This window comes from Pundamilia nyererei, unplaced genomic scaffold, assembly GCF_000239375.1.
Source record: "Pundamilia nyererei isolate P.nyererei 1_Seehausen unplaced genomic scaffold, PunNye1.0 scaffold00024, whole genome shotgun sequence".
NCBI classification, from domain to species: Eukaryota; Metazoa; Chordata; class Actinopteri; order Cichliformes; family Cichlidae; genus Pundamilia; species Pundamilia nyererei.
This window is the reverse complement of record NW_005187425.1, coordinates 1,246,747-1,268,190: the sequence shown is the minus strand read 5'-3', so window position 1 is coordinate 1,268,190 and position 21,444 is coordinate 1,246,747. Positions and strand designations below refer to the sequence as shown.

Here is a 21,444-nt window from a genome sequence, read left to right as displayed (position 1 = left end):
TCTTCTCTTCTCTTCTCTTCTCTTCTCTTCTCTTCTCTTCTCTTCTCTTCTCTTCTCTTCTCTTCTCTCTCATTTCCATGTACCACTATTCATCCCCTCTTTTTCTCAAACTTATTCTACAGGCCAATAGTAGACACACAGACAGTGAAGGCTTTGTTATGAATGGCATCCTCTTGCACATCCGGAGGAAGTGTACGCTCCAGTGTGGCTTTACAAACTGTCTCCATTGTCCTGAGAATGACTCACTCTACACTGCAGAGAATGGCAGACAGCCAGGCAGTCAGACAGACTGACAGCACAGTGCAGACAGACTAGTCTGCAGAGCCTACAGACGAACAGCAGAGAGACAGTTTGTGACAGGTAGAGCCAATATGGAACAGAGGAAGCCAACTTGTGAACTAAAAAGACCTGCAGCTAGCACGTGTGGACACAAAATGTAGATGGATAACATACACAGATAACTTTGTGTTTAGCTGGAATATATGTTTTTTGATTTTTGGATTATGTCTGTGTTAGCGTTACACTGCCTCAGCATAACCACGGATAAATTTTGCGAGTTGTGAGCTCAATGGCCTGAAGCAATATAACTGTCAGCTCAGTAAGATCGGCTGAAGCATCCCTATAAAAGCCATGCACAAGGACACTCCTGGAGTAATGGATGGGTGTGTGAATGAATTAATGTAGAGTTAGGCAGTCTTGGATAAATGAATGAGTGAATCAATGAATGGAGTGCTGATCACTGCAGATGAACAGCTTGGACAGAGGAAGTGAGCGGGGAGTAAAGGAGGAGAGGTTGAATAATGGGATTAGTTTGCAGCTCAGGATCATCAATATGCTGACCTCAAACATTTGATCACACTGTGGGTGGATGCACATATATTCACACATGTACACTTCACAAGGTTATTGTTAGTTATTATTTATCACTACTCTGAAAATCATTGTCAGAATCCAAATTTTGCTTAATGCACCCTGCTTACATGCTATACATTATCACTCCTTTCACTTGATTAGTAATAAGTGTGATCAGAAGCACCCTCAGCTAAACATATTGTCTGTCATCTGCTGCTAATAATTAAACAAATTATACAGTTTATTATCAATGTTAGAATTTAATACATATATAAATTAATAATTCATTCATATAAAGGTGCTACTGTGTGTATATATAAGAATGTGACTCAAGCTTGTTAGACATTTTCATGGTCACGCAACACAAATCCAACAACTAACAGATGTTATATGATGGATTTCTTTAACAACATGGTTTATGCCACTTGCACCAGTAAGGCTATTGTTGAATATTGTTGCCAATGCTTGCTTCGTTTTTCAAATTTAGCCCAGACAATGTTTTTTTTTAAGGGAAAAAACCTTTATGTATCCTAGATTTCCTACACGCCTCAGGTTCCTCCACAAGTATTTTCCCTTGTTCCAAAGGGAGCCTGTAGATGTGTCTTTAGTTTAATAAGATCTGTTGACAGCAGCTGCACTGTCCTTACTTGACAAAGCAATTTGAGTTTAAGTGGAAACCAGAATCTATGTTTAAATGTGCTAACACAGATTAGACTAATAGGGTAGTGTGTGGTTTAACATCTTGAGGTTATTGAGAGCTGGTGGGAGCAGGCTTTGGGTTGATTAGAGAAGGCAGGTTACAGTGGGGGTTGGTTTGGCTGATTTGGGCCAACAGATTAGTTCCTAGTCGCTAGCAGCTAATGTAAGTGTTACAGTAGCTGACAGAAGTATTACCCCAGAGTGAGACTGTTTTGGTTTTTTATGTGGCCATTTTTTTTTCTTTTCCAGTTTTCACAAAATTTTAATCCATAGCTTGATATGATATTAAAACTTCTGAAAAATAATAGTCTACTGTATTTAATAAAATGCTGTAATGAGACCTTGTACAGCTCCATTTCAAACTAGTTTTTCTCTCCAGTATCGAGTACTACAGATAATCAGATATACTGTCTGTTTGTGCCTTTTTAAATAATAGAACAGCACAGTCTGATCGTATGTCTTAGAACTGCTTTTCACACTGACAACAGGACGACACTAGCCAGGCTGTTGCTTACCACAGCTGACAAAATGATTACTGCTCCAGTAACAGTGTGTGTATTATTTAGTATGTCCATGCTGAAAATTTCCCTAGAAACTGTTTTTGGTGCCCAGTTTTTTCTCTGTGATGATTTTATTCTTGTATGATTTTTTTTTTCACATGCTGAAGTTTCAAATAAGATAAGGATGAATTAAGAAATGCTTTATCCCCTGTTTGGGGAAAAAATGGATGTTGCAGTTGATTTGGGTGCAGCAAGAATAAATCAGGTGTATAACACAACAAAGGTGTTTTCAGCAGAACCAAAATGGTCGACAGTGGTGTACATCTGTTTGCTCAAAGCAACTGGACAGCATACTTGATGCATTTCTCTTCAATTTGTAGCACAGAGCTCTTTGTTGCCTCATTTTTAAGTCCGAGCATGAGCTCCACAGAGCATCGTCTGTTACAGAAGCCAGGAAGGAGGTTTTTGTGGTTATTGGAGCCCCTTTTTTAAAATTTTTATTCAGCATTTCTGAATCTGACTGATGGCTATTGGGTTGGTTTAGGAGTAAGTTATGCCTGGATGGAGTGTGCAGGAATGAGCACATAGGATATGTAGTTGCTTGCTTAAATTCACTCTTCTCACACAGTCTAGGATCACAGTTTGTGCAGTACTAGTGAGCTGGCAGGGCAGAGTTTTTATTGTCCGATCCAACTTTGTGGATTTGAGTTCTCGCATACACCTCTGTGGGGTAAGATCTAAAATGCTCAGAGGGTTGTAGTGCATGTGTGAAGACCTCTGCTTGTATGTGAAGCCAAGACATACCACTACATCTGAGGTTGTCTTTAAGCTCATGTAGAAGAATGATTGATTACTGCATGAAACACTTTTTTTAAAACTGTCTTCAGTAGGTTTGATTTGAGTTTGCTCCTGCTATGCCTGACTTAATAGTTGAGCTGCATGTTGATGTTACAGTGATCATGGTTAAAGGGTCAGTCAGTCTATTTATAACTTCCCACCTGTAATCTGTCCCTGACGGGATTAACAGAGCCACTAGCTTCAGCCTGCTGTGCCACACAGACACGCTGAAAATGTGACACATGAATAAATACATGCATTAATAAAGGTATAAAGGTGTACAGTGCATGCAGACCAGAGAAAATGCATAAAATGTGACCATGTTTTTTTTTTACTGCACGTGTACATGTTTGTTTGCATGCATTTTTCTTATTGGTATACACATGTTTCACAGAATCTTGGTTATTTGGCCTGACTAAAAACAGAAGAAGACAACACCAAACAGTGACAACATTTTTTCATCCTCCCTCAGACTCCTCCATCTATGGTTGCCAATCTCCAGTCATTAATTAGCTGTCCATGATAAAATTCCCCGTTCCCAATCTGACACTAGTGTAGAGCAGTGGACAGCAGTGGTAATCATGTCAGCAAGGCTTGGCTCAATGTTCTGAGGGGGCTAAATGGCCCCCATATGGTCCACTGGCTGGGACCCGCTCTTCACCATGCTCTCATTAAACTACTGCTTAATATACCAAGGTAAAGAAACACACACACACACACACACACACACACACACACACACACACACACACACACACACACTAATGCATACTCTCAGCTGTAAGAAACAAATCAAGGCATTTGACAAGGGATTGGACACAAAGGGACAGGAGGACAAGGAGGTGGTGTTTGTTTCTGTGTTTGTGTGTACATGTGGTGTGTGTGTCTGTGTTTTGAGAGACTGACGCTGTACAATTGTTGACTTGCCATCTGTCATCAAGCAAAGAATTCTGTCTGTGTGTGTGTGTATGTGTGTTTGCATAGACAGGAAAGATGAGACAGAAAAGAAAGAAAGAAACAGTGAGTGAGGTGCAGATGTCTCACAGCATAGCGGCTGGAACATGAGGTTCAACAGCAGACTGCTGTATGAGAGGAGGTGGAGGGGGAGAACTGAGAAGAAAAGATGACGAACATCTGCCATATTCAGATATTGCTCCGTGGTTTGAGTGTTTCCACAAAATATTTTGAGCTGGAATAGGCCTGGGACATTGCCTGCTTATTAAGTAGTTTGCAGGACTAGACTGGCAAGTTCACAAATATTCTTAAGTATTTAACCAAAAATGCGATTTTATCTCCCTTCACCAACGTTTTGTTTCACTGGGCGTATGTCTTTGTTGGTGAAATACTCTGTGGAGAAACAGATGAGCCATTTGACACGGAGAGCAAACAGTTGAACAAGTTGGTGCAACTATAAACCTCAAGAAATATTTTAAAGTCAGATAAATCGTACTGCTTGTTAGCTGGTGTTCTTTGTCTGTATATTGGAGTTTTTCTATACTTCAGTCATCTATCATTTCCTCTTTACTGTTAGGGGAGTGGCATATATAATGATTTGTTGCCTTCACTTTTTGATTGATCACTTGTTTGGAAGCTTTTTCTTTTGCAATTACAGTAGTTAGCTGTTACTGACTGGGAACTTTTGTCCCATTTCCCCATTGTAGTGAATGAATTTTAACATAACTGCGTGTGAAAACTTTGGTTTGATTTTAGTCTGGCATATGTATTTTTTAATCTTGTTTGTAATTTTCAGGAAGTGCAAGTAGCAGATTTAATACTTAATATGAATACTTTGAGTTAAATGAAAATTAAAGGTTTAATTTTCATTAGTAATTGGCTAAAACTGATTACAGCATAGATGACACACATATAGCCATCTTTGTTTCTTTTTAACTGTGTGAGAGGCCTAAGTGCCTGATGCTGGCCAGCTGAGGTGGACAAGTTGTCAAAAACAGCCTCTCAGACAGAAAGGCGTTACAAAATGACAAGCACCAGCTCCCAGGGACAGAGAGAAAAGTGTTTGCTGTAGTTAAAGTAATATACTGTCTGCCACCTCAAAGTGTTACAGACAGGCAAGCGGTCACTAATTGCAATCACACTGTGATTCATTTCCCCAAAGTCTGTAATACTTCCTGAATTTACACTGCCAAATTTTAAATAAGCAATCCATCCATCCAGGCATCCATTCATTGATCACCCAGGTTGAGTCATGGGGGCAGCAGTCTAAGGAGAGATGCCCAGACCTCCTGAGGATGGGAATGCAGAGGTGAAGTAATTTCTTCAGCATCCTTGGCCTGCCTAGGGGTCTACATCTGGTTGGAGATGCCCAAACCATGTCCAACCAAAACTAGACGCCTAGTTTATTCTTGCCATTGTCATGAGCAGAACTTAGGGTGAGCCCCTACCAATGGAAGCTCATTCTGGTATCTGAGGTCTTGTGCTTTTGGTCTCTAACAGAATTATAGACAGCTTTACTTTGCTTTCACCCTTACCTGTGAAAGCACAAGTCTCTTGTTGTGGGCACAACTGGGGCGCCACTGTTTCCACAAGACCCTGAAAATATTTTTTAAGGCTTACGCTCAAGTCTTTTATTGAACTGAGTTGTGGTGTCTTTATGAGACATCGGGAAGTTTTAGTTGCAGGTGAACCAAAACAAATATGATTTTCGTTCAGACGACGAGGAGTGAGTAATTGTGAGGGGAATTGAATAAGTGTCACATTTTAAAAGCTTTATGAACTGCAGTCTGTCACATCCCTCTATATCCATTATCCTTGAATTCAGATGTAAACAACTATATTACTTATGTACTTCATCACATAAAAAACTAAATAAAGTCTCTTTTCTCTGGTTATTTGTTGGCATCGCAATTTCTGAGTTGCAAGAACAAAGTTTAGTGAGAAAATAATAAAAAGTGTGTGAATGAGCTGTGCTAAATATGCCCACAGTGAATTCACCGTAATAGACAGATGGGCACACACTGAGGCAGGTGGAGAGACAGACAGGTAAACATGCAGGACGGAGAGGAGAGCAGAGAGCAGCAGTTAGTGAGGTGGAGAGCACTTACTGTCGGCCCTTCAGTGCAGCACATGAATGGACCCTTTGAATGAGGCGCGGCTGGGCTGGTGTGTGTTGGGGGCAGTACTGGTGCAGGGGAGGCGGTGCTCTTGACAATACTTGGGGTATAGTACTTGATTGTTTACTCTTGCCTGTGGGGCTGAGCTATTGTGCTCTAGTGTGTATGCGTGCATGAGTGTGTATTTGTGGTTGCAGAGTAGTGTGTATGTGTGGTGGTGTGTATAAAGTTTACAGGCATTCAAGGAGACAAACGGCACAGTGCTTCTCTGTTGATCTAGAAGAGTATAGGGGCTTCACAAATGATCAGGGAGGGGGTCTTATGTTGGCCACACAAACACTCACATGCACACATAATGCCAGCTGCCGCCCTTAGCCCCAGCCCAGTATTTCTGAATTAATAATACAGGGCCAGCCACTCTGGAATAATGGTGATTTACACACACACACATCCATGCACAAAGCTTTGCACCTGTTCACCACTGCTTAACTGGACAGGGTTGGGCTTCACCACCACACGCACACACGCACACACACACGCACATCCACACCCCCCTTGAGTCTGTTGTGGGCAATAGTTAGACAGCTGTGTCTATCTCCTGACCCTCCCCTTCTATTTCTGATGGCAAGCTATTCTCACTGAATGATTGGTCCAGTTGTGTTACTTTGTTCCCCTGATTGGATAGTTTTATATCCAATGAGGCAAAGAAACAGGATAATAATTTGAATATGAATGTCAGATTTAAATGGGGACCCTCAAAGCTATGCACTTCTAAGTGTTAATGCACAGTATGAATATAGCAAATACTGAATGGGGGGAATGCAACCCGTTGTAAAATTGTGAGCCCATACTGGTATTGTTTTTTTGTTTACTATTATTGTATTTTTATTTTTAGTATTCATATTTAAATTTTTTCATATTTTATGTTCAGCACTTTGGTCAGTGCTAGCTGTTTTTAAAATGCTCTGTAAGTAAAGTTGACTTGGCTTGTTCCTCCTTTTGCTCCAGACTAACAAGTAAAATCTTTGTAACTTTTTAAAACCTTAAACCGCTTCATCATTTTCAACATTTAACCCAGATAAACAGAGAAATATCAAGAAGGGACATAAGTGTATTGCAGCAGAACCAGACTAGTCATCAGGAAACCACTGATAACTTTGGTGGTGTTATGATGATTTTCATTTGTAAACAGCGCCTCTCAGGCATGAACTAACTGAAAGTAATAGTTGAGGGAAGTAAATTGCCTTTTTTGAAACAATTTAAAAATATATTTAGACCTGCTAAAGATTTAAATTATATTTATATTAAAAGCAAATGAGAAATATCTATACAGCATTTAATTACTGCATTAAATGTAATTGCCAGTCATACAAAAATAAAGAAATCCAGGGTGCTAACACACAATGCCTCAAGGAGAGAAAAAGAGGAGCAATATACCAACAATCAGTACAATATGATTAGCCTGCTTATTGGCTGTGTGTGTGCCTTTCCTAATCTCATTGGATCCACCTCTTTCTGAACACAGGCAGCATGTCATTCCTAATGTTATCGGGTGTTTGAATGCAAAGGATTTTTTTTCTGGTTAGCTCAGATTGTATTTTTACCTTCTTGATGTGCGAGAAGACATACAAACACATCAGTCTTCGTGTTTTCAGTGACATGCTGCCTGGGTAGTTGTGCGTGTGGGGGTGGATGGTTATATATAAAAATGTATTTTGGCGGGGCAGACCATCTGACTGAGCTGTTTTGAATATTGTTGACAGAATTTACAGATTTAAACCTGGATTGTCCGGTTAATGATTCTATCAGCATCAATATTTGCATATCTTGCATATCTAAATCTTACTTATACACTGACAAACAAACTACGAATTTTAAAAAATGTAACAATTTTAGGGAAAGTCTGCAAAAAATAGTATAATATTTTTCTGATAAATAAAAAATGGTCATCTTATGTATTGATTTCCTGCTTTTGGCTGATGTTGGCCTATTGCAGATATATTAGTATTAACTTGTTTGTTTTTGTTTTGTACCTTCAAACTATGACAGTTTTCTGACTTACAGCCCCTCAAAGTAAATTGGTGTATTTGGATAGAAATTTCAAACTTAACTTACCTTTGAGTCACGTAAAGTTTTAAGGACGGAAAAATGCATTTAAATTACTTAAAAAAAATTTAGCATGAGTTTTTTCTGTTATCAACTTTAAATATCATTATCACGAGTTGCAGTAATTGGCATACATCAATTTAATGCCTCGAGAATATCTTGAGAGCAGGGGTTAAAGTGGGCTTGGACTGCCTGGATCAGCATTTTGGCACCTTCAGTTAATAAGCAATTAAATCTGATGGGTAGGTTAATGTAAATTGCTGTCAAATGAGTTAATTTTTTTATGTACTCCAGTCCCTAAAGGTCAGCACCAGTCAGGTTCAAGTAGAGATGTATTTTATTTGTAGCTGAAACTGTAAAAAGAAGCCTCTGTAATGTGTAAGGAGAAGAATTTGTACTGAACCAGGCTTCATTTACTGGACAGGAGGTCATTCTGGGCCCAGGTGTGTCTCATGCCCCTAATAATACCTCGTCACAGGACTGATTTCTGAAAACAGAAGAGCATAGAACATAAAGCTGGGCAGATGGGGAATCGCAAAACACTTTGGATGTCACCATTAAGTCAGAAAACTCCTCACACATTCTGAAGTTCATAAGCTTCTGTGGGCATTTTTGTGTGTGTTACATATCTGTTCTTTGTCTTTTACAAAGCAAAGCTTTGCTGTAGGGGTGGGTGACAGACCCTACACAATGCGGTCACATAATAAAACTGAAATTCAAAAATATTTTCTGCTTGGGATGTTTTAGCCTGGGTGCTGCTTAAAGCACTCCTTTTTTATCATATGAGTTGGCACCATATACTTGGCCGCACAATATTTAACCACATCAGTAATTTCCATCCACTGTTTGCTGTTCCCGTTTTCCTGTTATATGGAGTCTAACTAGCATGTGCTTTAGCCATTGAATATTTGTTTACTTTTGGGCCATACATCACCTGCTGCTTATCTCCTTGCGTGCCTTCCTAGCCTGGTTGAATTGTATGATGTGTGCATTTTGTTTTGGTTTTGTGGTAAAACAAGTTTGTTGTTTCCACCTTTACCACTGTCGTTGGAGGGCGACATGCGGCTCTGGCTGTCGGACATGTCTGGACTGGTCTCATTGTTTCGTGCATTAGGGAATGTAAATGTTGTTGCTATAGCAATGATATCATGATATGACACTTTTTTTCTTATGACGTTAAAATGTATATCATATTGAAGCTGACTGAACTGGAGAAATGGTCAAACTGACATCAATTGACATACAAACACGGAACTGCCATCTTATATATATACTGTTCACACACACACACACACACTAGCACACACACTCACAACTGTGCTCTTAGGGGGATTAGAATGAGCGGCATCTTGGCTGAACCATGTTTGTCAGTCACTTTCCAGCACAGCAGCAGTGGCCACCATGCTTCAGGGAGCCACCACCATCTACTGGACTGTAGTGGTACTGCAGGAGAGGATATCATAAAAAGAGAAGAATTTTATTTTTTTTAAGCAGAAGAAATAAATCGAGGGGAGAAAAAAAAGGTTCAATTCTGTAGTAATGTTTCCCCAAAAGAGATGTTGTATTCCTTGTATTGCAATTGAATGTGTATGCTGCCAGTGTGTATGTGTGTGTGCATGAGTCCATGAGTGTACCTCCTTCTGTACCAGCTGAGGGAGCAGAGGGGCACCAGGGCATGCTGCATGCATGTGTGAGTGTGTGTCTAAGTGCACCCAGCACAGCTTACCAGGAGGCTCTGGCTGTGTGCAGCTGGCTGGGTAAAATCTCCTTGGCCCCCAAGGGATGGACATACTCCCATGGGTTTACACTCAATCTGGTCACCCTGTGGCTGCCCTGCCCTGTCCCAGCTTTCTGTCACTGTCATAGCTTCAACCACACACACACTGGGCCTTGTCTCACTCTCACTCAGTATCTTGCTCAGTGTTTTCCCCTCACTCTTCACCATGACATCCTCTTCATCATTACACTGTTGTGGCTCCGTGTAGTAACGCCCCACAGACAGCGCTATAAGCTTCTACAATTACTCTAGCACTAAATGCTTAAACACAGCACAAGCAGGAAAAATGCCATCTCAGTTTTACAGGGAGCACGTAGCATAAGTTTTATGCTCTCACTGTATTTAAAGCAGTCATGCACACGCTGGTAATGTGGTAATGAGACTAATGCACACTAAGTAGATTGGCTTTGAAGAGTCTGGACTCGCCTTAAGAAGTCTGAGCAGACTGGAGTTAGAATTGCTGGGGTTGAGGTCACGCATAGAGATATTTCCTAATAAATGCTCACATGGCTGATGGAGTAGACTCTCCAGATAATGCTAAAATTTTACGCTCTTTTGAACCAGTGAGACTGACAGTAAATGTCTTGTGCAGCTGCATATACTGGACAAACTCTCCGAAAGATATAGTCATATTGAAGCGTCTTTCAGCACAGTTCTCCCAGTTCCCCGTATTCTCCGTGCTCTTTGTGCAGTCACTACACTGTTACCTTTCCTAACATCAGAAACCAGTTAGGTGTACCTCTTCGTCCTCCACACGATCTGTTAATGCCTTTTGTACCTGCTTTAGATTTGCACATTAAAACTCCTTCACACAATGTCTTGTGATGTATGTTGACTTTTGTCAATAAAGAGGTCAGCTAAAAGCCCACCTACCAGTTTGACTGTGTTCTGCTTTTGTTTCACAATGGTTCGTTAAACCCCTAAAAAACAGTAATTCCTGCCCACCTACTATAGCTCAACTGCATAATATTTTGGTTTTTCAATGCTTTTTAAACATGATAATTTTTTGCTTTAATGCACGTCCTTTCACATCCATGTTTAGTAAATGAAGTCTGATTAATAAAATGACCAAAAATAGCCAAGACAGTTGGAAAGCAGTTACCATATTTGCTTTTGTTTTTTTTGTTAAACCAATGTTATTAAACACTAAATCAAATTCTAAAAAAAAAAATGTGGAAAAAAAAGATTTACTAAAAGAAATAATAGATAAAACTAAACTAAAATAAAAATGCAGAGAAAATTCTTTAGTTTTAATTTTTAGCCTGTTATGGTCACATTTTGTCAGCAGATTGTCCTGGTGCAGATGTTGAGTAACTGGAATGTCACAATAATAAATAAAAAGACTAATAAAAGCTCAACTAAATCTGCTCTGGAAACTAACAAACTAACTAGGATTGAAAGCAAACATTCAAGGCATAAAATACATGAAAAAAACGAATTTAAAGAAATACAAAACAGCAGTAAATCTGATTGCAAGAAAACCCTGTTATATGGAAGTGAGTGTGTGGTGTTATGTGGCCAGACGTTTTTCTTTCTGCTGGTGAGCTGCTGTGTATGTGCTGGAACGTGGCAGAAATTTCCCTCCACCCTCATCCCCGCCTCTCCCTACCTCTATACACCACCACCCACCACCTCTCCAGCTCCCAGAGTGCCAGTCACACAGCCCCGTCTCTGCACCATCTGCATATCAGCTCTAGCCTCGGCCAAAGCATTAAATTAAATCCCTGTTTGGGTTGATTAACAAATGGCTGGTGAGCTCACATAGTTATGGACTTATTTATTTAATTGTCATCAAAGCTTTTCCTGATTTTCGTCTGTCGTGTTCTCAGCTAAAATGTGGTTAAATCAGGAGAGCAGAGGTATACCGATGTCCTTAAGGAGTCAGTGCGAAACAAAGAGATGGGGAGAGACTAAAGAAGTTTGTGCAAGTTTGTGTGTCTCATTCCTGTTTTGCTGGCTGAATTTCAGCCTCGTCATTTGTACCTGTCTCCCCATTTATTCTCTCTGCATTTCCCTCACTGATTCTCTCCTCTTTTTTCCTCCGCCCCGAAATGAATAGTTAATCAGTCCGCTAATTGAGTGACAGTTAGCGAGCGCATTGTTGTAATTGTCCAATCAGAAAGCTTGGAACGGACACAGTCACAGCTGATTCATCTCTGCTTCTTTCTGCTAAATCCACAAGCTGCAATTGGAGGAGGTGCCAACGAGATTTATTTCTCCTATAAGTCGGAAAAATTACTTTAAAAAAGTCTAGCTTGATTTTTATGTCATGTTGACCTTTGTGAGTCAGCGTTACACTTTTATTTAATATTTTCCTAATAGTTACAGAAAACGGAATAGAGAGGAATGTATGAATATGCAACCTCTCGTTTCTAATTATATGGAAAAGAGCACTTTACATCTCCTGCTGAAGTCTATATTTTGTCGTCTTTTTGAAGCAATTTGAATACACTTCAGAATGGTGTATCCTATTCTCCTAAACATCTTCTGTTCCTTCGATCCTTCAGATCTCCCACGTTCTCCTGTTTTACTGATACCCTGTCGTTCTAACAAGAAACAAGAGACTCCTGTTGTTTTAAGCACTGTGTACTGTAGTATTTACTAATTGGCCTTAAGGGAAAAGTAAAGTTGTGCAGAAAACTAAATGAAACTGAAGTGAGGAGTCCGAGAGAGATGGTGTGGGAAGGAGACCGGCTGTTCTGTTTTCTCCAGCAGTCCAAGCTAGAGACATGTGGCTCCCCAGACAAGCTGTCCAGAGTGGGAGAGCTCGCTGGACTCATTACAGGCAGGGCCAAGACGGGATAGCTTGACAGAACAGCATTGGATCATACAGAGAATTGGATCGGTCAGAGCAGAATTGTTTTAGTCTGTGTGTGCGTGTATGTGCATGCGCGTGTGCTTGTGTTTGTTTGGAACGGCGTGTGCGGACAACTGTCCATCTCCTCTCTCTCCGTCTGTGCCACCCCTGGCTGCCCCCTCCCCCGCCCCCCAGTGGACATGTACACACAGAAAAACACACTCACAGACTCACACACTCACGTACACGCTGTCTAGGCCTGGCCAGAAGGATCGCTTAAATGTTTTCAGTTGTACTGGACAGCTGAGGGATGAAGTGGCCAACCACAGGCTTCCATTGGTTGGACACCTCATCTAGAAACTGACTCATAGAAATGACTGGACTTGGACCGGCAGGCCAGCCGTCGCTGCCAGTTTATAATAGTTTTATCAGTTTAACTTTCTCTTTATCTTCATCCATTTTGACAGTCAATCCATCTCTTTTTCAATCCAGTTTGAAGTTAAGCAGAGTTTCTTTTTTCCAGATGATCAGTTTCCATTTTCATTCCTTTCTGAGCTCACAGCTGGAACGGATAAACCTCCAAAACTGCTAATTTCTGTCAACTTTCCACCATAGATCTTATATTCATTCATTTTTAATGTCTGATGCATATCTATAAGAGCTGAACACAGTTGCACAATAATAATTTACATGTGCACTGCCAAACTCAGTTTGTGTGATGTGTAGGAATGTCAATTTGATTCTTGATACCCATATTAAGATGTCATGGTATGAAAACCAAAAATGATTACCCTGTTTACTTAATCGTAAACCTCTCCAATAAAATGTATTTTTAGATCACTGACACAATGGTTTATCTAAAATATGAGCATTATATTTTATTGATACAGAAATCTTGGGAGGCTTGCTGAGTAGTTTAGTAACATTACTACAAGGTTGCATTAGGTTAGCTTCAGCAATAAAACAACATTACATACTAAATGTGCACAGAGGGACTACATATTTTCAGTAGTACTGTAGAGTTTACTTTTTATTGCAAACATTTTATGCTGTGGACCACAGATGATTTTACACTGCCTGCAGTACTATCAGGATGGCCGGGCCAATAGGACACCTGCAAAATATTGTACATACATTATATGAAAAACACAATTTTCCTGACATTTTCTCTTCTGTATAGTAATTCTGGCATTGGTGCTCCTGTGCATTTCATTGAAAAATAGATATCCTAAACCCTCCTTCAGTTTTTACACTGTGCAAAGCTATCCAATTGGATTGGACCTTTGGGTGGGCTCGTTCTGGCTTCCATAAAGATGGATCATGACATCTTCAATCTCTAAAAACACTGAACATCTGTATTTAGTTTAATTTTTACTTCATCTTCATCTTTTCAAAGTCCATCCATCTCTTTCTTAATCCACTTTTAAGTTACTTAGTTTCACTTGAAGTTTTTTTCAATCATTAATCATTAACTTCTGTCTACTGATTAATATCTAATGATTAAATCATAAAATATCATAAAGATATCTAACCTCGCAATTAAACTTTCAATAAATAGAGCATTAATACACTTTCTCTGATGCAAATCTAAAGGAGCTTATCTTAGCTACAGAAGAGAATATCTCATCATAATGTTTTCCAGACACGGTCTCCACAAGCACTGAACATTATAACCTTCAGTATTTATCACAGGGCTTTTATTGCCTTAGATAATTTTTTCTGGACTTTATAAAGCACACGTTGTTTAGAAAGTCTAGTGATTTTCCACTTACATTTATTCACAAAGTAGCAATGAAAGAAACATTCATTCCTGCTTCAGGGAACCAAAACCCACAGTATAACAAAATGCTGAATTGATTAACTGTGAACCTCATTAAATATTTATTATCTTTTTTTATGCCCGATTATCTATTATTGTTTGGTCAGAATAATGAGAGATTCTGGTTTGTATTTTTTTTGCTTGTTTATAATCTACCCCCCTCTCCCCCCATATTTTTTGGAATGCTTTCTTTAATATTTTTTCTTTCATCTTCCTTATGCCTCTCTCCACCCCTCCCATTCAGCCCCTCTTGCAGCACTCTGTTTATCAGTAGCAAGTGATCCAAAGAATATGCTTTGTTTCTGAAAGAACAGGAGAAGGAAATAGGAAAGGAGGAGAGAGTGGGTGGATTTGTGAAAAAGAGAAAAATAGAGACTAGGAGAGAAGAGGAGAGGAGAGGTGTGATTTGGTAGCCCTGATGACGCACTGGCACCCACAAACATTTTATGTGTCTGTCTGTCTGTGTGTGGTGGTTCAGATCAGTTGCAATCACTCCCCTCTGCGCCACACACACGCACACACACACAAATACACACATGCACCTCTACCACCATCAGCGCCCAGAGGTACCGGCAGGGCCCGCAGTCGCATGGTTCCTTCAGTGGAGCAGGTGTTTTTCTGCGATGTGTTAACGAGCACGGCCTGCTGTCATTTCCGCTTTAAATGGATGTCGCAAATAGAACACACACACATATATAAGCTCTCCGTGTTCTCTTCTCCCAGCGAATTAGCTGAAACAAGGTGATCAAAACTGTTACTGAGCTTTGTATGTCAGCTGTGAGCATTTCTGCACATATTATGTGGAAAAGGTGTGTTAAAAGTGTGCGAAGTATGCACGTGTCAAACATTGGCTAGTTTATTTAAAGGGGCTGAGGTTTCAGCTGCTTAAAATGACAAACTCAGACGTTTACACAGCTTCCATCTCACCCTGTATGTGCACTCATTCTACTCGTCCAACTTTGTGTGAATCTGCACACGTGTGCACTTTAATCCATGTGTGTATCCATGCTGTTTTCCAGTAAGTGTTATCCGCCTCTGTGGTGTGGAAGTGCTTGACACTCATGTAATCCTGCAGCGGGTCATCTGATAAAGCTGTGGTGCCACCTTTGCGTCAGTCTGTGCCAGCCAGTTGGGTAAAACTCTGCCACCAGCTGCTCAGCAGATGTTTATATTTGTCTCTGCAGTCTAGGAAGGGTTATTCTCGATACGCAATCTTATCTGATGTAATCTTGTCTCATCTGATCTGTCTCTTCTTTCTTGTCTTCTAGTGACCAGTGGTTTTTGTAGATTTGTGTGCGTTGTGTGTCCGCTTGTGAGTATTTGGTAGAGGGGTCGTCACCTCAACACCTGCCCATGTATCAGCCAGATGATGTTTCTGGCATGGATAGTTTGAGTTCTGCGCTGGTAAACATGTTTTTGTCATTTTTTACATGATAATCCGATCTGAATCTGGCAAGCGCTGTGGGAGCCATAGAGATGCTGTGTGTAAGTGTGTGTTTGTGCAACACTGCAGAGTGTATATGTGTGTGTGTGTGTGAGACATCTTTTGGACAGATGAGAGTTGAGCAGGCTCCTAATTGTCCAGGGAATAAAATCTGTATTTAAAATCCTTAGCATTATTATTGTTGCAGTTAATGCGACTGTCCATATATCATGATGATTATAGTAATCATCACAACCCCTGAATAAACTATTCCATCAGCATCACTCTTTCCTCTGAATCTGATCTGAATTTACCTGTGTGTGCACCAAGTATTTATTGAAGATATTTAACTCCTACATTTTCTTTCTTTTTGTGTTCATCTTTCTTTTCAGGTGAATACATAAAGAACTGGCGACCGCGCTACTTCCTGCTGAAGACAGACGGCTCTTTCATCGGCTACAAAGAGAAACCTCAGGATGCCGACCTGCCCTACCCCTTAAATAACTTCTCAGTAGCAAGTATGTTACCTACAACATATGCCATTATAGACTCTTGACACTGTGCTCTAAATTTTTGTGTACATGAATTTTTACATTGTATACAGACAGGAACATTAAAGGCAAGTGAGAAAATGATGATCCACAGATTTCTGTCAGAGGGATGCAGCTGCAGATTACATCTCTTTGTTTGAATCTCAACATTCAGTTGACCGATCATGTCAGCACCTTAAAGATATTGAAATGTTAAACTGTAAGCAGGGTATATGGGAAGACTAGTAGCCAGGAACCTGCATCTTTCCTCTACGTACATTACCAAAGTACCCTGCATACTTCTCTGGAGGCTCATAATTAAGTAATGATATGGTAACACCTACTGTAATTTATCTGTGAAGGGAACATTTCAGTTCAATGAAGAATCTCTGCAGGTGGTACTGAGTCACAGTCTTGCTTTAGGACAACTCAGCACTTGATGAACTTTTAATAACCACCAGTATTGCCTCCAACTGCTTATAAGACAGAACTGAGTTTCTATTAACTAAAGAGGCACCTTTCTGTTTTTAAAATATCAATTTTTCTCAAGTTAAGGTTACTTTATACTACACATAGATTAAAGACATTAAGTCTGGGAAATGAGAATAAAAGTGGACTTAGCTGGGCTTAGTGGAAATGCAGTAAAATACTTTTTCATGTAACGTTGATTAAAGATATCAGTCAGATCATAGTAAAGTTTGAAAGTGCCTTATAGCAGATAAAATGAAAGACTGAAATGGAAGAAAACAAAATCATTACCATCTGTCCAAGTGAACATCAGTCTACAAGTGAGGGAGGCGGGTTGAGAAGACAGTTATATCTCTGTCAGTATTAAAGAATGCGTGTAATAAAAGTCCTCGAGAAGTAAGTTGTGCAACTAGGCAGGGATCTTGAACTGCCTGAGGGCACATGTGGAGGCAGTAAACCTGATTTTTTTTGGGGGAGTACCACAAGGACTACCATTCAAGCTGAAATGAGATAAAGGAGCAGATAACCTTGTTTAATTTTGCAAAATGAACCAGATCATTTTGTTGTTTTATAAAAAATATAGTGTAACACACAGCAGCTGTCTGTTAATGAATAAATGAGTATGTATTATCTAGTTGTTTACTCTAGTTCATGTTTATACATAATCTGATTGTTACTATGATGGTGTTTGCCCTCTTGGCACAAGGCCTGATGCAGATGCCACCAAAATTATTAGCATCTATTTCCAATTAACACTGTATTGCTGCACAATATCTCAGATTTCAAAATAACATAAATGAGGCGAATATGTTTATTCTTTTAAATCAAATGGCACCTGCAGGGCATGTGAAATATCTGCAGAGAGGCAGAGAATATGTGTGAGACGAGAGCCAAAACAGAAAATATGATGTATGATAGAATACAAGCTGATACCTCAGAGAAAATGATAAAAAATGGTACATCGAACAATGGAGGTGGAGAAAGAAAGATAGGAGTCCAGAAGGGAGGACAAGTACGGGGAATGAGCGATGGTAGCTGATCAGAGGTGGCAGAGGAGAGAGGAAGAAGAGGGAAGGGCAGAGATGGAAGGATGATTAGGGTGGAGGAAGAGAAGGACGGAGGGACTGGGAGAGAGGAGGATCATCAGCACCGAACAGACAGGGAGGAGGAGACGAAGACAGGACTGGAGAAGGAGGAAAAAGGGGAGAGGAAAGAGTTTGTGAGGAGGACAAGCCAGGCCATACATCCGGCCCTGGCTGCTTGGCACAGCACTGGCATTGCCACATCTGTTGCCCAAAGCTGGGAGGCCAGGTGGTGTGTGTGTGTGTATGTGACTGTGTGCGTGTATGTGTTTGTTTGTTTTTGCGTGGTTGTGCGTGTGTGTTTGCGTGCGTGAACAACAGAAGCGGTCAGATGGAACAGAGATGGTACAGGCCTGTTCCCTGCAGAGGGACTCATACATACAAGCCTTTCGTGCGCGCGCGCACACACACACTAACACTGCTACACAGTTTTCACAATTGCCTGCTGTGGCAAACAACCCAATTTCATTCAAACTTTACTTTTACGTGTGTGTATGTGTGTGTTTGTCTATGTGTGGGTGTGAGTGTTTTTTGGCATCAACCATAGCATAACATTGTTTTCAGGCAACACTGCAGGCTGTATTCACAAGTCAGGTTGTAGCTTCTTTGTGTGTGTAGTTTTGTGTGTGTTTACATCGAAGCACTGTGGTCTTGTCATTAACCTTCCTGTCTATATTTAGGCAGAGCCATGACATGCTGTGCTGTGCCACAGTTAAACAGATAGCATTATAAGGAGGGGAAGGGAGAGATGAGCGAGGGAGAGAAGGTGAGCGGAGAATGACAGGAGACAAAAAGAGGACAGAGGGGAGGAGAAAACAGGAGAGAGAGAGATGGAGGGTCACATATGTAGAGCAAGTGGGGGAGACGAGAGGACAAAAGGTGACTCATTAGGCTCTTTTACATCAGTTCTCGTCTCCAAAAACCAGAGAGACTGCAAAGGGGCAATGAAGATGCATTCTTTCCCACAGCAAGCTCACAGCCCCATCTGGCTATGTGTGTATACGTTTCTGCTTTTGTGTACTGTAGTATGCTTTGCGCAGTAATGGACTGCTGTATTGCCTATTTTCATAGAAATGCGTCTGTTCTGATAGTCACCAGATGCGTATGTGGTGCACCACATAATATCCCTTGGCACAGTCATTGGTTGCTGAAGTTGCCGTTTTTTTTAAATCAACAAATTAAAATACAAAGTGCATGTTTTCTTAATGATAATGTTAAAGGTAATTTGTTACATGGCTTCTTTTTCTAGCTAAATGAATTCTAGTGTCACTGTGGCAAGGACTAGGCCTTTTTAACAGCAGAGGGCTTTAAAGGAAAAATACAGATGTTGCTAATAACAACTGCCTAGGCACAAGTGTAGAAAAAAAATACCCTGGCAAATCCAATGGCCGACATGCTATACGTGCATATTTTTAACTTGTCATAAGTCATAAGTAACTTTGACCTGAAGTCACTACATCTTAATTTATTTCTGGTAGAGTTAGAAGTGCTCTGACCTCATCTGAGTTTGTTTCTGCTTATTTGTTTTTCTGGAGTGCAAAGTGATTGCAGTCATCGTACAGTGGAGAAATCACTTTCCTCTGGGTGCCCATTTTCTTTCTTTTCTTTTCTTTTCTTTCTTTCTTTCTTTCTTTCTTTCTTTCTTTCTTTCTTTCTTTTTAGAATGTCAGCTGATGAAGACAGAGAGGCCGAAGTCAAACACCTTCATCATACGCTGCCTCCAGTGGACCACGGTCATCGAGAGGACGTTCCATGTGGACTCCCCAGATGAGAGGTCAGTTTTCCTTTAGGCAACAATTCCTAAAGTGTTCAACAATCAGGGTTTGATCAGTGAGTATCTATATCTCTCTGAGAAATGAGTGCAGCATGCTGAATGGACATTTTGTAATCTAGTTAAGACTTATTAGTCAGAATACCAAAAAATGTCTCTTCTATGTTAATTCCACCAGTTTTGAGAAAATCTCCAGCACTGGCTGAAAACCCCAAACCATGACAGAGCCTCCACCGTGTTTTATTGATGACTCTCACTGTTGTACATCTGTCTTCTGTACATATTGACAACAACTTGAATCAAAAATGTGAATGCCACAGATTTTCAATCCAGTTCATTTCCCTTCCTTAAGAATTTCTTCTTGATAGCTACGCTTGCACTGAGACCATTTTTGATGACACTTCAGTTAACAGTAGATGGATCACATATTATGAACGTCCTGGTGCATCCCTCAGGTTCTGTGTCAGGTCTTTGCTGGAACGCATGACTTTAAGACCCTGTTCATCCACTATAGATATGTTTTTGGGCATGCTACTGCTGCTTGTGTCCTCCACTCCTCCAGTTTCCTTATATTTTTAATGATACTGCGCACCATGCTGAGATATTCCAAGTTTTTGGCTAATAGCTTCTTCAATCACCTCATTAGTGCAAAAATATTATTTTTTGCTTACCAAACTGTGTTATGTTTGTCTTTTCCTTAGATTCTACTAAAGAAATGAGAATAAATTATACGCTTGTAAAAAAGTTATTTAAAATTGCTTCCTTGATAAGCTGACTGTTATATGTAGACACGACAGTGGTTCATCTCTCGAGTTAGTTGCCTTTTTATACTTGTAGGATGCATAGGTTAGTGTTTCAACAAACAAAAAACATTAAACTGAAAATGATCAGGTGGAGATACTGGACTAAAAATGAATGAAAACCAGCCAAAGAACCACTTTGAAAGCCCTTCAGAAACCCAGAGAACTATTGCTCAAGAGCACTTAAAAAGAAATTTAAAATTGCAAGAGAGTTTGGATCATTGCATGCAAAATATAAAGAAATGACAGGCTGATTTTTGCACAGTAATGTATTCTTTGTATTACATTCCATTTGGAATTGATTTACACTCTCTTCCCAGAAGAGACAGTTTGTTGCTTTCAGGGTCAGCTGTTGTTGCGGTGTTTTTCATGCCACAAGTCGGTGCTTGAATTTTTCTTGCGTATCGTGCCTCTTTCTCAATAACCTGTGGCTACCACCAGTCAAATTGACATCCACGACTGCTTGACGAAGCATTTTTTTTCCATTAAGGGAAGCAAAAATAGCCAAATGAGTACAAATCATGTTGAAGTAAAATAAATGGAAAGTACATGGGTAAACGAATTATCAATGGCAGGGATACGGGATGTATGAAGAGGTCTGTACTGTATTGCTTTTGGTGGTGTGAGAGAGAAAGGAGAGGGTGAGAGAGACAGAGTGGAAAGGAGACCTTTCAAGTTGCGTTGGCATAAATTCTCCAGCTGCTCAGTTCCTTTCTGAGGAGCTGAGGTGTTTATCTCCAGAAAATGAACAGCTTTGCCCAGAAGACCACAGATGCTTCTGTGCATCCTTTGAGTTTGTGTGTGTGTGTGTGTGTGTGTGTGTGTGTGTGTGTGTGTGTGTGTGTGTGTGTGTGTGTGTGTGTGTGTGTGTGTGTGTGCCTCATTTACTTTTACAACCGTCCTCAAACCCCA

The 21,444-nt window shown here is 40.2% G+C and overlaps 1 protein-coding gene across 3 annotated transcripts in view; it reads left to right on the top strand.

Annotated features, from left to right (window-relative positions):
• Nucleotides 1-21,444, top strand: part of akt3a (v-akt murine thymoma viral oncogene homolog 3a) — a 54,699-nt gene that overhangs the window by 14,112 nt on the left and 19,143 nt on the right. For all 3 annotated transcript variants that reach the window (XR_001290306.1, XM_005727338.2, XM_005727337.2), the window contains exons 3-4: nt 16,274-16,399; nt 19,624-19,735. Coding sequence is in view for 2 of the 3 variants with exons in the window: in XM_005727338.2 (XP_005727395.1) it covers nt 16,274-16,399; nt 19,624-19,735 (238 nt within the window). In the remaining variant the exon portion in view is untranslated. The remainder of the gene's footprint in view (nt 1-16,273; nt 16,400-19,623; nt 19,736-21,444) is intronic.